This window comes from Prosopis cineraria, unplaced genomic scaffold, assembly GCF_029017545.1.
Source record: "Prosopis cineraria cultivar Desert tree isolate PC_DT_omini unplaced genomic scaffold, ASM2901754v1 PC12, whole genome shotgun sequence".
Taxonomy (NCBI): domain Eukaryota; kingdom Viridiplantae; phylum Streptophyta; class Magnoliopsida; order Fabales; family Fabaceae; genus Prosopis; species Prosopis cineraria.
Window position 1 is genome coordinate 43,867,649 of NW_026555343.1, and position 17,221 is coordinate 43,884,869.

Genomic DNA, 17,221 nt, shown 5'->3' on the forward strand with positions numbered 1-17,221 from the left:
CGAGGCGAGGTGGTAGAGCATGTGGGGCCCAAATGGAGCAAGCGGCGAGGGAAAAAGCGTCAGTCCTGAGGCGAACAGGGAGAGGCGGGCAGCGGCGGAGGAGGGAGAACAGTCGTGGCTACCATTGAAGCCATTGGATGACTCCTGAACGGCGCGTTTGAGAAATCTGGACGTTGTGTGTGTTGTTGGCGAGGTAAAGAAGAGCTCGATGAACTGACGGACGAAGCGTTGCTCTTCTACTTCTGAAAAGTCGCGTTCGCGTACATGGAATAGGAATCAACGAATTTTGTCCGTCAAAAAATTTAACACCTTTTCTTTTTTAATCTGAACCGAAACTTGGTGCACTGGACTTCTCTCCTCCGTCCTCCCACCCTTCCTTATTTTTTATATTTTTTATTTTATATTTATTAAAATAATACATACATATAGATATATATATTTTACAAATTTTTTAATAAATCTATTCAATATTAAAATTAAAAATTGACTATACAGATATATTCTAAACAATGCAATCAACCTTATTAAAAAATTTTAATTAATTTAAACCATTTAGATTAAATTTAAACTATTCAAATGGTAAGCAAATTTATTAAAAAAGTTTCTACTTTTTTATTTTAGTAAATATAAAATAAAAATAAAAATAAATCTGAACCTTTCAAATTAATTCTGTATAATCCGAAATTTTCTTTTGCTACAGTGAGGACGCAGATATGGGATTCACGGAGGAGAGAAGCTGAGTCGGTAACTAGATGCTTGTTATTTGGAGTAATGTGGTTGTGCAGTTTAGACATTGATTTTATAGTATAACTCTATGAACATACATATATTTACTCCAATATATATATATATATATATAATATATTTCGGACCTTCAAAAATCCACAACACAAATTGACATTGGACATATTATCCTTTTTATTCGTTGTCCACAGGTGTTGAAGTACTATTCACAGAGAATAATCAGCACAAACTTGTTTCCTACAGCAATAATACATTAACGAGGCCAAAACAGAAACACTAAAATGGATCTCTTTTCAATTCAGATCGATAATAGTTTTGATTATAAAAAAAAAAAAAAAAAGATGTCACGGTTATCTTGTTTATGAGGCCATCACCATTCTGAGTAACGAAGCTTCGTAAAGCAAGGGCTAGTCAAGCATGGTTACGAAGGGATGAGCCCGTGTTTCTTTTGTAATGATTGATGCCGAGACTCCAGGCAAAAAATTGGTTAATTATTCTTTGCTTTCCTTCTTTTTTTTACTTCCCAGCCCAAAAGATATCATGAAATACACGTAAAAAATGCTCCTCTCTAATTGAAGGACCAAGTGCTTGCACCTGCAACATTGTGAGCGTAGCAATGGAGTTCTTTGGAAGAAGGAGGGTCATCCTGTATTTTTTGTTTACACACACTTGAGCACTCCTTGGCAGACAAAAATGTTTCAAGCGTTGCTTTGTACTTGATGAGCTCTTGTTATAATGGACATCCAAATAACGAGCCGCGGAAAAGAGAGAAAAATTTACATAACCAATGGCACATCTACACTTATTTCGTCCTTTTACAGAGCAACATGTGGGGAAAAAGTTGGCGAACCAAAATTTTTCTAACGGAAAAAGTAAATAACCAAAAAAAGAAAAAGAAAAAGAAAATACTCAGAATCTTCTTATATTCAATGTATTTCTGTATACATTTGATGGAATTCCTAATCAACTAGTTTTCACAATTATTTTCTTTTTCCTATCTTCTTTTTCATTCTATAAAAGAGGCAATCTTCATATTGCAGTGTCCCTTCAGAGATTGGTTATCATCCAGTGAATCTAAGGATTGAGATTTGGATTTGCTCGCTGTTCGGTTAAATCCATAACCAAGAGAACTGCCACTTGCTTCACACAGCTGTTGTATAAACCAAAAATAACATATATCAAATATTTGACATCAATTATATAGTAACATAGAGGAGAATCAATGTTGACATTAGATGCTTCTGGTACGTACATCTTATCTATGTAGTGGTCAGATCCCATTGTATAGAATGATAAAGAGGAATATACCAAGGTATTTTCGTATTTGAGATTTTCATGTTTTGTGGAACAATTGAAAATGGTCAGTTGGTCAGAGAACAATACAATCAAGAAAGCTAAAACTTCGTATGCGTATGAGATATCCATAGTATTGGACGGTAATATATTACAAGATAGTAGTAAAATGATGTCATCCTATTTGAAACTTAATTACACCAAAGCACATATATAGTCAATGTCCTCTTGACGTCTACGATACCAAAGACAGGATGATGGTCAAATAAACATCTCATGAGTAACAAGTCCCAACAGTCATAATGATTTATGACTCACCCCAAACCTCTCTCTGCGTGATTTTAAACAAAATACATACCTCAGCAAGCTCAGCCAGATTCCGGGATCTGAATTCATTTATAGCCGATGCAATCTCTGACGTGGGAAGTTTAGCCTGAAGAGACAATGTTTAGAGAACAAACAACAATAATCCATCCCCATATTATAACATAGCGCCATTGTGTACTAAACTATCCAACATCTGCATTCAATGTTTCAATTCTGGTGATGCTTAATGAAAACAATCTTTCCATTTTCATTTCATGTTTTTATTCTCCTCATGTTGAGGAATAGCCAGCGTCTTCAATGAGATATGCAGTCAAACTTACAATAACGTATGCATTAAAGAACAAAACCTCATAAAAATAAAAACCCGAAACTAAGCTAAATATTTATATGAAGGTGAGTTAAACAATACTCAACTTGTGAGCAAATATGGAAAAAAGTGGGTATGGCCCCTATTGAAAGAAAAATGATAGAAAATCGTTTGAGGTGGTTCGAACATATATAAAGAAGATCACAGGAGGCACTAGTGAGGAGAGTGGAACAAATGATTTTGAACCCTGTCAAGAAGAGTAGAGGAAGATTGAAGAGAGAACACTTTGAAGGTTGTTGAGTGAGACCTTTTAATTAACAATATTTCTAAAAGCTAATAAATGATAGAGCATAATGGCATCATATAATCTATGTAGCCAACCCCATCTAATGGGATAACGCTTGTTGTCCACAGCTAGTACGCTATGCAAGACTGATAGGACACTCTAGCTGTCCCTGTATAACATTGATTAGTGTATCACACCCCAAGGAAGTAGAACAGCTTTGGAACGGAATCATACATAAGGTATAAATAATAATAATGCCATTTGAAGACTTGGCTTGCTGGTGACAGAATTTTAGCAGCGCCCATCAACTCACAAGTTGAAACCGGCATTCTGTTGAACCAAAATAATAATAATAAATAATTCAACACTTACGCTCGTTCACCATTATATCATGGTATTCAAATAAGGCAGATAGTTAGGCACCAGTTCCCCCAAACAAGAAAGGGGAATTACTATAACAAGCGATTTTAACCTGAAAATGGCAAGATCAGATTGATGTTGATGGCTCCCACAAGAATGGCTCCAGCAAGTGCAGTGGACTTATCCGTGACAGCAATGCAGACTGGATATTGGGCTTCAATTCAAATGGTGGGAATTTTCCACCAGCCATTACTGAACTGATTGCTATACTAGAGGGAATTAATTTGTGCTGGATGAATGATTTTTGAAGGGTTAGAATTTTTACTGATTGTATTGAAGCAATTAAACTCATCCTCAGAGATAACTACGAGTTTCATCCCTACAGTGATTATTGAGCAAGCTAGGTTCTTTTTGTATAGGGACCGCTGTGTATCCTTGGAGTTTATGTATAGGGAAGCAAATTTTTTTGCTCATTATTTAGCTGCAAATACTTCTAATTGTATTGGTGATTTTCACTCTTTGATCAACCAGCTTCTTTTTTTTTTTTGGTTGTAAGATGGTAGATGATGAGAAGCTGCAGACTTAGTTTCTCTTGTTTGTATCCTCTGTTTTGAGGAATGAATCATCTCTTTAGCCCCAAAAAGAAAAAGGATAGGCAGGCACCAGAGTGCCTCCACTAAGGCAGCCGCTATTTCCTGCGTTATGCTGATAGTATGAATTCATTTTTTTTTTTTTAACATCACCGTGAAAAGATTTGTGTCCTAATAATTTAGTTCTCACATTGCCTAACCTCAATTTACCGATAGACACATGATACTAATGAAATTCTTATTGGCATGCCAAATAGGTCCTCCAGCAGAAAAAAATTTTCAATTCAAGCAAGGAAAGAATAAACATGAATCAAAATAAATTATGCCAATTAAAAACACAGAAGAATCATAAAATATAAATTCATATAAATCAAAAGATTTTTCCTTAAGTCAATAATAAATACACTCCAACATAGTTATTGTAGTCAAAGTATATTGATTTACCTGAGCAAGAACAGCAGCTGCTAGTTGAAGACTTGGTTCCAGGGTCTCAGGTACAACCTGAAAACGCAAGTGACAGAAGCAGGGATACATAAGTTAGAGTAATATTCCAGTTATAATCAAATGCTCCCAATTTTGTGAAGATATGATATTACTTATGGAAACAAACATTATTCTTATTGCTTCAGAATAAAGTAATCAGAGCAGGAAATACTAAAGGAGGTATCGGATAATTACAGCAGTAGCTCCAGCCTTTTCCAAATTTAGGCCATGATCAACATCATGAGCTCGAACAAAGTCTTCACATTTGGGAAGTACTTGCTCAGAGCCCAAACTGTTTCGATAATTTGCACCAGGAGAATCTAGAGTTACCGCCGCAGCACATGCTCTTTCAGCCCCAATCTTGTGCAGGACCTAGTAATGCAATTCAAAGTAAATCAGATAATGGACATGAAAGTGGTCTTAAGTGCTGAAGTCACTTGCACTACCTCACGACTACCGGCATCTCCAAAGTATACAGGGAGATCCAAAGCACGACCGACTGCCACTCTATCACTGAAGACATTTAACAAAGATGGAAATAGGTTAGATAATCTGCAGCTGTTTTTCATCCAAAATTGAAATACATAATATTAATTTACGCTTCACACATGTTAAGAAAAGGGGCAGGGAGGAAGCTGAACAAAGAATGCATAGAACCATTAAATATTGCCCACCCTTGTCCCTAAAGACTACCATTATATAACTAGAAACCAAGACTCCCTAATGCATAGAGAAGAGACTGTTTATCCAACTATAAGTTGCAAAGGAAAGCCAACCTAGATTACCTTCAACTTAAGATTTTAATGCCTCATAAAGTCAGCAGCAAATGAACAATCACACATCATACTTGAACACGTCAGGTTCACAGTCAAAGGTGTGATGCATTTCTTCTATTCCATTTTCAAAGAAATAGCTTAAAAACTAGGTAATGCAGGGTCAACTCATTCATCCTAAAGAAGCATTGAGGGGCAATGATGAAAGTTTTTACTTAGCTTATCAAGTTACCTTCTCACATCTAGCGCAACAAAAGGTATCAGTCGCTCAGAAAGAAGTTGAGCAATGATCTGGTAATGGCATAAATGTAAATGGTTATGCCTAAATCTATTATTCAAGTTAATAAAACAAACAAACAAACGAAAAAGACAGACAGAAAGAACTTACCTGGCCAACTCGTCCAAATCCACAAATAATGATGTGATCTTGCAAATCATCCGTCTGTAAAAGTTGTCATCCACAACATAAACTAAATATCATTCAACTCTAAATCAAAGTTAAATAACAAATGATTATTGATTCGGAGCTTACAGAATTCAATTTCTACAACCACAAGTATTTCTCAAAAAACTAAACTAGGATGTACTATTTCCATTAGCTGCCCACAAAGAGGTTGATAATCTGATATAAAAGGAGCAGAAATATATGAAAAGATTTCATATGCAACAAACAAATAACCCATCTAATCAATGGAATTAAGGATATAAGTTGCCCCTCTAAACGGTTAACAAATTTATCCTTTCATCAACTAAGGACAGCCCAGAAACTAGTGACACCAGTATGACAGTCAATTATGACTATTGTATTAATTTATGATATATTTGCAAATTTTGGTCAGCATTATTTATTAGCTATTTGGGATGACATTTATTTTGGCCTTGAGATATCGTATTACTAGTAGGATAAGCATTTAATATCCTATCTTAATCAGGATCTCATGAGTACAAGGTTGTTAGAGTCGCATCTATACAAGACATACTGTCTCCGTTAGGGATTACAACGAGATCATTGCATTTTTGCTAGCTATAACCAGAACATGATGGGTGATTGATGTAACACACACTCACACACTTGCACAGTGCTGGAAAGAGGGAGAGAGTAAGAGAAAACCAGAAATAAAGAGGGAGAAATGAAGAAAATGAAGAACAAAATAGGGGGGAGTTAGGGAGGGAGACAGAGAGAGGAAGGGATTCAGAAACTCAATCACAATATTACATTCATCAAAAGTTTCCTTACAAGAGCAAATCCTAATCTATTTAAACTAAACTTTCCTACCTATTAAGGAAACCTTAATAACTTGGCTAGATAAAGCTAATGTTCAGCTTTCCCTATTTACAAAAGTATTAAAATACCACAAAAGTAACATACTTCTTCCTAGATAGGTTTCTTACAAGCAACATACAATGATAACAAGCTACCAGCCTAGGTTTCTTCCTATAAGAGGTTTTCAAAATATATTAATTCTTGTATTTTCATCATTCTCTCCTACTTGATGGAACTCTCCTCTGGAGAGTAAAAATTGGTGTAACTCCACTAGACTGCAATGTAGGGAATTCCTCCTTGTAGCAACTAATTTGGAGATCCTTTCCAACATACCGGATAGCGGAAAATGAGACCATATGGAGAGTAAGCAATGTGATCAGAGTGATTTGGAAAACCTTCCCAATGAACAAGGTAGTTGTAGAGGTTGTTATCAAATGGGAAAACAATATGCTCTTTCATAACCAAAACTTTTGCAGTGAATGGTGTTGCACATAGATGATTGGAAGTAAGAATCTGACAAAGTTGAACACTCCTCGTATCAAGATCCCTAACTTGATAAATCTCTAACACCTGTGACTCAAGATCATGGGCCACCAAATTCAAACCTTGATGTAATTCAAGACTCATGCCTTCATTTCATGGAGATTTCTTCTAAATCAGCATCATTCTCTTGTTTTTTTAATAACACTTGTACTAGCCTCTGTTACTACCTTGACCTCTTCCATAACTAAGCTTCCAATTTTAAAACCACTAATATTGTTAGCATCCTTTTTTTGTGTAACTAACATTGGTGAAGGCTTTTTGATGAGGATACTATTTTCTAGCGCCACAAAGAAAAACCATGATCCCCTCTAGGTCTTGACAAAGTTTTTTCCACAGCACATTGTTCATGTATACAGTTAAGAGCTCTTAAGATTTCATCAACCTTACTATCCATGTACCCTTGAACTCTTGAATTTTTTGTTTCCCATCTTCCTTATAAGCCTTACAAGATTCCTCAAGGTAACTATTAGTAATTTGGGGCATAACAAACACAATCTAAACTCTCACAAATGATGTTTTGCACAAAAGATAGGCCTGAACAGAAGGAACCATGCAAAACAACAAAAAAAACAATAAACTAAGAGGGTCATCGGCCTATCAACAAAGCTTTAGAGCCTTAAAGATGAAACCTTTACCAGAAATAATGCTTTAAATGATGATGATGATTTGAGACCCTCAAGTTGCTCAAAACTATGGAAAAATCCATTAAAGCACTCAAAAACGCCAAAAAAAAAAAAAAGGCTTCTTGACACTGTGCATGTTGGCGCATGAATCATGCTCAGGTACTGTCACCAGCGCCCCACTAGTGTGTGAGGTGTGGGTGACAGAGGACAGAAGTGAGACTTCAGGTTCTGACTGCATTCCCTTTCTTGAACACGATGGTGGTGGTGTTTTAGCGATCTGACATTGGGAAGTGAGTTTTTTAGGCAGGCAGTGTGAAACACGGGATTTTAGAGGTTTTTAGGCAAGTTTTATGCAATTTTCAGGCGACGAAAACAACCAAGGAAAGCAGAAAAACACAAGCTTGATACCGAAGTGATGTAAGTAACACATGCTCACACACACTTGCACAGTGCTGGACAGAGGGTAAGAGTAGAGAAAACCAGAAATAAAGAGGGAGAAATGAAGAAAATGAAGAACAGAATAGGGAGGAGTTAGGAGAGAGACAGACGCACAGGGAGAAAGGAAGGGATTCAAAGAGTCAATCACAATATTACATTCATCAAAAGTTTCTCTACAAAAGCAAGGCCTAATCTATTTAAACTAAACTTTCCTACCTATTAAGGAAACCTTAATAACTTGGCTAGGTAAAGCTAATGTTCAGATTTCTCTCTTTACAAAAGTATTAAAATAACACAAAAGTAACTTACTTCTTCCTAGATAAGTTTCTTACAAGCAACATACAATGATAATATGCTACTAGCCTAGGTTTCTTCCTATAAGGTTTCTTCAAAATATATTAATTCTTATATTTCATCAGTGATATAGGGTGAGCTGAGCGTTCCAACCTCCTATCAAGGGAACTTTCTGCTTCAATATCAATACAGTGTCTTATAGTGCTCAGTATAATTCTAGATGCAAATAGCGAGGTTGCTATAAGAATAAATTTTAATTTTTTTCAATAATTGTATGAACCAGGTAATACATAAACAATCCAAGGGTTATTACAAAAATAAAAAACACTTCAGTAAGAAGCAAGTACAATTTAAATTGAAGTTCACGGACTCAATGTCACAGTTAGCAAGTACAATTGGCATATAGTAACTCTGCCTTTGCATGTCAAAAAAGGAAATACCCTGCCTTTTCTGAAAAGAAATGTCAGTTAACATATTTTAGTGGTCCATTCTTTAGGCTTGGTTTCAGCAAGACTATAATATGTTCAGAAACATGATGGCCATATTATGACCAATATTATTGCCATAATAGGTTGCTTCAAAAGGTGATTAAAAATTTTTTACAATAAAGGCAGAAAAGTTTCCTTCCGTAACGCTGATATAGAAGTTTGTAAGGCATTTAATTTTACTTGAACCATTTAAGTGTTATAAATCCTTTCTCTTGTCATAAAACAAGATAAAATATCAGAAAAATAAGCAACATACTCTAGCCATCAAGGAAATTGGCAATTAATACAACTTCCTGCCAGTCATTCATGAGAGATTTTACCTCACTTTCTACAGGTAATAAGCTTCGAACATCATGCACCTCAAAACGTGAAGCAATAAGCTGGCCGCCTGCAGCTAACCATGGTGTGAGAGCCATAGAGATTCCCACAACAAGAAATAGCAAAGATGAAAGTTGGGAAGACATTATGCCCTGAAGAAGTGCAATTGACCAAAAAAGTTAAGCACAGCATATCAATTTTAAAGAAAAACAGTATCATAATTTAGAAGCTATGAATAGACCAATCAATATTTCATATTTTTTATTTTTTGAATGAAGTTGAAGAATTCCTCAATAAAAAAAAAATGCTATGAAAAAGGCAATGAAAAATCATCAAAACTAGAAGGTAAGAGAGGGGAAGATTGCAAGAGAATTCATCCAAAATAAGAGCCATATAAGCAAAGCCCTACAAGGCTACAACCTCTCCAAGTATCAATTAGTTGAACTCCCATGCCAAGTGCCATGAGCACCAAAATGGCACAAGATAAGGAATTCTGTCACATAATTAAGAAATAGTTGCTCAGGATTTATAAAATTCAAGAGTTTCTGTCAATCCATATGCTCTAATGCTCTTCCCAGCAACAAGGACACTCACAAACACTCACAAATCTATCCTCCATCGAATTCCCTCATGCATGTAGCATGAACCACGCCATGAGGTAATGCAAAAGCAGATGGCTGTCTCAGAACAATTGGCACACCTCATACAAACTTCCAGAAACAAAAGTTTCATTTAAGATACTCAAGCAGAATGATTTATTTTAAGTGAAGATACAGCTATGGGGTAAACTATTATATAAAAAGCAGTAAACTCTTGATAGGAAAGAGAGTTACAAAGGACAGAAACCTGATTAACAGCTTCGCCAAAAGCCACAAACGCGAATTCCCCTCCAGGAGCAAGAAGGAGACCAACTCTAAGGGCAGAAATGAGTGAAATCCCAAAGCTTCTTCCAATCAAAGAAACCAATATTGTCTTGCCACAAATTAAGAGTCCAAGTGTCCCTGTGATGACTGGAAAGTTTGACAGAAGAAGCTTTGGATCAATTGACATTCCAACCTGAAAAATCCCAAGAAACCATGGCCGTTAAATTACCAAATTGAATTCCTTTAAGGTAGACAGCAAAAGGCCAAGAGCAATATAATATTCAAAGAAACTTTGGAGGTTGAAAATTATCTTAAGGAGCTATCACGATCTGTCTTGTAACCATCAGTATACTTCTGTTTCCCAAAGTTTCAAAGTATAGTAATCTAAAAGATTGTGAGATCTTGTTTCATTTTCTGGTGGGTAAACCTTCCATTACTTTCCTTTTTCTTTTATTTTTGTTTTTTCCCTATCCTTTCCTTTTTTTCTTCTCATCCATGCCTTACTCCATTCATTTCACAAAGCTTAGTTTCTTTCCACTGTGCAATAAGCATGTTGTTTTTCCATCCATGTACTTTGTAATTTGTGTGCTTACCGAGTCTATGATGAACTCGCCCACTCCTTTATGCCTTTTTTTTTTTCAAATCAACCGGTAATTCATTGAAATGCTATGGGACACACATAATTCCTAGAAGGTTTGAGTGCGTCTTTAATGAATGCTTGTGTCACACATCAAAGCCACAGCTACCAATGGTCAATGTTTTGGATTGCATGGGAATGATAATTTATTGTTGATCGTATAAGAATCCTCATGATGGAACTTGAGCTGGTCTTGTGTTAAATATGTTTTGGGAAAGTGCACATTCTGCATGAGATTGTACGTACAGATATAATATATTCAATTTTCAGAGATGTCATCAGATTTTTGGCAACCTTTCAAGTGATGTTATTGAAATATGAGACTTGAAAGATCTGATCCTCTAGCGTGGTATTCTTATTGTGATCCTCATGACTTTGTGGTCTGTGGGCACAAGCATGTCGTCCTCCTAGGCTAGACTAGCCCTAAGTTGGCTTAGCCCATGCACCAATTATGGCCCAAGGTTTGAGTTGTGACAAATTCAATATCTACAGCTTTGAACAATTTCCCCCCTCCCTTTCAATTCAATCAAACACTTGTTACCAACATTGAAAGTGATTCAACAAGTGGAAGACGAATCTTTCCCATCAAAGGATGGAAAACAGATGGAATGGGGAAAAGGGGATTTCAATGAAGAGAAACTGCAGCTATTCCATTTCTTCAAAGCCAAAAGAGTTAGTAGAAGGTCCATGAATTGTTTTATTAGTGTTTAACGAGTCTCCTACAAAAGAAGTTTAGGTTTAAAGCAAAGGTACTTAAATGGAGTGGGAAACCCTCTCCCAAAAGAAAGTTGTTAAGGTGAAAGAATCAACCCATTTAAATACTCCATAAGCCATGTCCTGAAGCTCAACTCTGCAACACTTCACTTGACTTCCTTACTGTCAAAACCCTTTCAAAATCCTCCACAGGTAGCCCTTTTCAAAACCATAAACTACCAAATTTGATATCAATATATGAGCACTCACGTAGGATGTAGCTAATTAAGCTTTTTTAAAAGGAAAAAAAATCCACTTAAGTACCCCATAAATCACTTATACTACTTCAATATGGGACTTTAAGCATCTTATACCTCCGTTAGAAGGCTACTGAAGCATTTTATTATCATATAAAATTTGGGAATATTGAGTATTGATTGTACAGCATTTATGGGTAGTGGTTCAACTTTATTGGTCTTTATTGTTAGTCTTTCCTCCTTGTGTACATATATATTGGCGTACCTCAATATGAATGACTAGAGAAGAAATTTTTTCTCCTCTCAAGTAAGGCCTTCTCTATAGAACACTAGGGTTGGGATGCTCTTGTGGTTTGAGACACTTGTGCGCCTCACCACCCTCCTAGGTGTGTTCATGAGGTCCCGATCAGCAAAAACCCACATAGCCATGATGAATGGCACATGCCTGCCAATTCGACCGTGGAGGTGCATGTTAGCTCCATTCAAGCCACAGCTCCCTTCTTTGGCAACGACGCATTGCTTCTAGCGAGATCCCAATATCTTCCTCGTCTGGGTGCTCTTTACATGTCATCCTTCAACTGATATTGTGTTTGTCAAGCTCTATTTGAAGCCTTCTAAGTGCAGTAGGACTGAACTTTTGCCTCTTATACAAGTTTTTACTCATGTGAAGCCCTAATAGTGACTATATGGATACTTGTTCACCTTATGCCTATTGTGGTCAGATCCAGGCAACCTACCGCATGGCTCGGCGAAGAACATTTCTTTAGGCTTTAACAACATCTCGAACTACAGTAGTTTGGATTGTGGATTCAAAAGCCTCCAATCATATGACTTATTATCATAAATTGTTTGACACTTACACTCCTTGTGTTGGGAATGTTAAAGTGAAGATTGCAAATGGTTCCTTAGCCCTTATAGCAAGAAAATGGAGTATTTGTCTCTCAAATTCTCTAGTTTTGGAATCTGTTTTTCATGTGCCTAAACTTGATTGCCATTTACTTTGGTCAATCAAGTGACCAAACAATCGAATTGTTTTGCTAAATTTCTCCCATCCTACTATATTTTTTAGGATTTATCATTTGGCACAACATTCGGAAGTGCTGAGGAGTTTGAGAAGCTTTACTATTTAGGCGTTACTCATCCGATTAATTCACACTCACCTGTTGCTGGTAATTCTGCATCTACCTCAAAAGTTGATGATTTTATGTCATTGCACAAGGGAATGGGTCACCTCAATTTTCATTACCTTCAACAATTGTATCCAAATTTATGCCCAAACCAGAATGTTAGTGCAAGAGTGTAAGGTGTGTGAACTTGCAAAACATTACCGAACCTCATTCACTAGAGCCAAATATACACCCACCAACCTTACACTACAATGCATAATGACTTGTGAGGGCCATCCTGTGTTGATAACCACGCAAATAAAAAATGGTTCATTACTTTTATAGATGATCATACCTGCCTTTGTTGTGTTTACCTCTTAAAGGACAAATCTGAAGTGCCATTTGTGCTCCTTGTCTTACACCATGATTAAAAATCAGTTTCAGTCCAGCATTCAAACTTTACACACCAATAATGGCACAGAATATTTCAATCAATCTCTGGGACCATTTCTTCAGGAACATGGCATTATCTATCAAAGTTCTTATGTTCACACCCCTAAACAAAATGGCATAGCTAAACAAAAAAATAGACATATTCTATAAGTGGCTCGAGCTCTCATGTTTACCTATCATGTTCCTAAATACTCTTTGGGGGGACATAATTCTCTCTACAACATATCCTATAAATAGGATGCCAAGTTAGGTTTTGTCCTTTGAATCCCTACTTAAAAAATTACAGAGTGTCTATCCTACTCAAAAGAGGTAAAAGTGTTATGATCCTGTCTCTAAACATCTCTTTGTGAGTTGTGATGTGATGTTTTTCAAAAATACCCCATTTTATTCCAAGCCTTCAATTCAAGGGCAGATTTTAGGTGAATTTCAGACTTAGGAGAGTGAGGAACCTAACAAAAATCCCACTTTAAATGTACCTCTTTTACTTGAACTTTTACCTAGCCTTCCATCACCAATCGATTCTTCTATGCCAGAAATCGATGAAAACAAGACCATAGAGGGAGATGTAGAAAGACCACAAAAGGGAGAGTTATTTGTTCACACTTAGAAGAAAAAATCAAAAAATAGTGAGCAATTGATACCTGAAGCACCAAGAGAGTCAACGCTAGAGGTAATCTTCAAGCCGAAGCATCAAGTGTTTTAGAACTTCATGTTACTCCTCAACTCCTAGAGATCAGTCCATCAAATGAGCCAAATGATCTGACTCAAGGAAATGACCTTGATCTTGTACTTTGCACCCAATGTAAAAGCATCTATCTTACAAGGCTCTCTCTCCTAGATAACAAGCCCTTATCACTAATTTGGATGAAGTTGATATTCCTAGCAATATCTATGAGGCACTAGAAATACTAGAATGGAGAATTACAATTTTGGATGAAATGAAAGCTTTAGAGAGGAATGGAACATGGGAAATTATTGAAAAGCCTAAAGGCAAGAAACTTGTTAGTTGTAAATGGGTTTTTACCCCAAAATATAAGGATAATGGTACTCTTGACATGCTAAAGGCTTGTTTAGTAGCAAGAGGGTTCACACAGTCTTGACTACAATGAAACTTCTGCGCTAGTGGCAAAACTAAATACCATTAGAATTATTTTGTTTATGGTCGCCAATCTAAAATGGCCTCTTCAGCAACTTGATATCAAAAATGCCTTTCCTAATGGGGAGCTAAAAGAAGTAATATACATGACTCTACCTCCAGGACTTGATAAAGGAAAAAATGATCAAGTATGCAAGTTGAAGAAATCTTCATATGGCTAGAAGCAATCTCCCAGGGCATGATTTGACAAGTTCTCAAAAGTTCTGAAGTTTGAAGGCTACAAACAAGAATTATTAGACCATACAATATTTGTTAAGGGTGAAGGGGATAAGAAATGCACACTTATTGTGTATGTTAATGATATAATTCTCACAGGAGAACATGTTGAGGAAATAACAAGGATAAATATTGCTCTCTTGGGAAAGAATTTGAAGTCAAGGATCTTGCAAACTTGAAATACTTTCTTGGGATGGAAGTTGCAAGATCAAAAGAAGGTATCCGTGCATCTCAAAGGAAGTATATACTTGACCTTCTAAAAGAGATAGGCATGCCAGGTTGTAAAATTGCGGAAACTCCTATGGTGATCTTGAAAAAGAAAAGACCAAAGTCCAAGGAGAATAGCAAGAAAGAGTCAAAAGAAGAGGCAACTGATAACGAAAGATATCAAAGACTTATTGGGAAACTAATTTATCTTTCTCATACAAGACCTAATATAACCTTTGCAATAAGCGTAGCCACTCAATACATGAGTGAGCCAAAGAAGAAGCACAAGGATGCAGCTTATAGAATTTTGAGATACTCGAAAGTTATTCCTAGCAGAGGATTATTCTCCAGGAAACAGGAACAAAGAACCATAGGAGTATACACAGATGCATATTGGGAAGGTGCATATCCTAATTGAAGATCAACTTCTAGTTATAGTTCTTTTGTGTGGGGAAATCTAGTTACATCTAAAAGCAGTGCTAAATCCGAGTTAAGGACTTTGGCTCAAGGAATAATGGAAGAATTATGGCTAAAGCGAGTCTTGAATGAGATACAAGTCAGAGCAGAGTTGCCTTTAAAGCTCTATTTTGACAATAAGGCTGCTATAAGTATGGCCTTAAATCCCATTTAATACAAAAGGTCTAAACAGGTGAAGGTGGATAGGCATTTCATCAAAGAAAAAATGGAAGGAATCATATGTCTAATTTATCTGCCGACCAATCTTCAAGTTTTAGAAGTTTTAACAAAAGGGCTTCTTAAGCCTACATTTAAGAGTTGCATAAGCAAGTTAGATATGATTAGTATCTATGATCTAACTTGAGGGGGAGTGTCAGAATATTGAGTATTTATTGTATAGCATTTATGAGTAGTTGTTAGACTTTATTAGTCTTTCTTGTTAGTCTTTCCTCCTTGTGTACATGTGTATATATATAGGTGTGTCTCAATATGAATAAATAGATAAGTATATTTTCTTCCTCTAAAATTCCACATAAAAGTATTTTCCAACTCCACTAATTGAATGTTATCTCTGCGACTCTGCCAGTGAAACCAAAATTACATATGAACTAATTCAATGCTTATTTTCTTTTTAAACTGAGTTTAATGCATCCTACCCCTTAGTAACAGATTACAAGCATATGCATCCAAAACCTTTCCTTTGGACTTCAGCTGTAAAATAAAATTTCTCAATGCCATTTCATTGCTTTCGAAAATTCTCCAAAAACAATTATTCCCTCATGAGAAATTGACAAGAAGCTAAGAATATATTGCGAGTGCAGATGCATAAAAAGTACCAATACCTACCGTCATAAAGAAGAGCCCCAATAGAAGACCACGATATGGAGCAATATCAGATTCGACCTGTAAGGAAAATTCAGTTTCTGCAAGAAGTAAACCAGCCAGAAATGCCCCAAGTGCCATGGAAAGTCCTGCCTGTTTAAAATAAAGGAATAAAGGAAGGAAAAAGAAAATTAACAACAACATAGACAATAGATTGTCAATCAAAGAGACACAACAATAATTATCTTAAAGTAAGCTCTCAAATTGAGACTGGCTTTTTATTTTTCTTTGTATTGACGCAATCTTGTTAAAAGCCTGATAGTCTGTTGAAAAGCTGAGATCTACATACGCTAGAAGAAACACTTCTTAAATTGCCACAAGCAAGATCCAGGAGAAGTCATAAAAGGAAAAGCAGTATCTCATTCAAAAAAAAAAAAAAACAAAAGAAAAGAAAAGGAAAAGGAAAAGCAGTATGATGGTCGCTTACCCTAGCAGTAAGAAGACTAGTCCCAAGAATAACAAGAAGAGTATTGGCTGAAAATATTTCTGCATTCTGATTTTCGGCAATCTGCTTATATATTGGTCGAAGGAGCTACACAGACAAGAGCAAAATAACTGAGAACAAAGCACAACTACACATATAGTTGAAGCATCATCCAAAAAAAAAGTCTTTGATGCCTTCCTAAAATAATAAATGTCATCAATCATAAATTTGTTATTTTAAAACAAAGTCAGATTATAATACATGTTAAGTATCAGGATCTTGAAGCACTTCATTTAACCCCACTATGGTCAGACACAGTAAAAAGAAACTTGAAGCAAGACCTGATAAAGTAAACCATTACAAGTACAAAATTCATCTCAACCAAAATAAGCAACTGATTCGATGCATTTTTAAAAGTATAACTTCAATCCACCACTGATTAGAATATATGAATGTAAACAGCAGAGCAGTTAGAAAAATAGTTTCTCATCATATTACATCAAGGATCATTGGAAACCATATAAAACATCTGCAGTACCAGCACGTAATCCACACAAGAATCTTAGATATCAATATATCCCACATTGAAGCAGTACTATCTCCATATACACATTTACAATGATTTTTCTTCTTTTCTTGTATGGGTTTTTTGACTTACACATGTACGATTAATTTAAATACATAACATAGATATACACATACTGCTTTATCATGGGGGAAAAATATGTAGTTCCAACAAG

General features: G+C 35.9%; 1 protein-coding gene across 4 annotated transcripts in view; it reads right to left on the reverse strand.

The window, feature by feature from the left end:
* The window catches only part of LOC129288432 (K(+) efflux antiporter 2, chloroplastic-like), a 44,491-nt gene that overhangs the window by 16,865 nt on the left and 10,405 nt on the right, over window positions 1-17,221 (reverse strand). The window contains exons 11-20 of one of the 4 annotated variants that reach the window (XM_054924996.1): window positions 16,485-16,589; window positions 16,022-16,150; window positions 9,978-10,187; window positions 9,134-9,283; window positions 5,552-5,605; window positions 5,396-5,454; window positions 4,837-4,903; window positions 4,586-4,762; window positions 4,352-4,408; window positions 3,214-3,606 (exon numbers count right to left, since the gene is read on the reverse strand). In XM_054924996.1, coding sequence (XP_054780971.1) covers window positions 3,445-3,606; window positions 4,352-4,408; window positions 4,586-4,762; window positions 4,837-4,903; window positions 5,396-5,454; window positions 5,552-5,605; window positions 9,134-9,283; window positions 9,978-10,187; window positions 16,022-16,150; window positions 16,485-16,589 — 1,170 coding nt within the window. In that variant the 3' untranslated portion in view covers window positions 3,214-3,444. Of the gene's footprint in view, window positions 1-3,213; window positions 3,607-4,351; window positions 4,409-4,585; window positions 4,763-4,836; window positions 4,904-5,395; window positions 5,455-5,551; window positions 5,606-9,133; window positions 9,284-9,977; window positions 10,188-16,021; window positions 16,151-16,484; window positions 16,590-17,221 lie in introns of those variants that run through there. The other 3 variants (XM_054924997.1, XM_054924995.1, XR_008588004.1) reach the window with 3 other exon arrangements.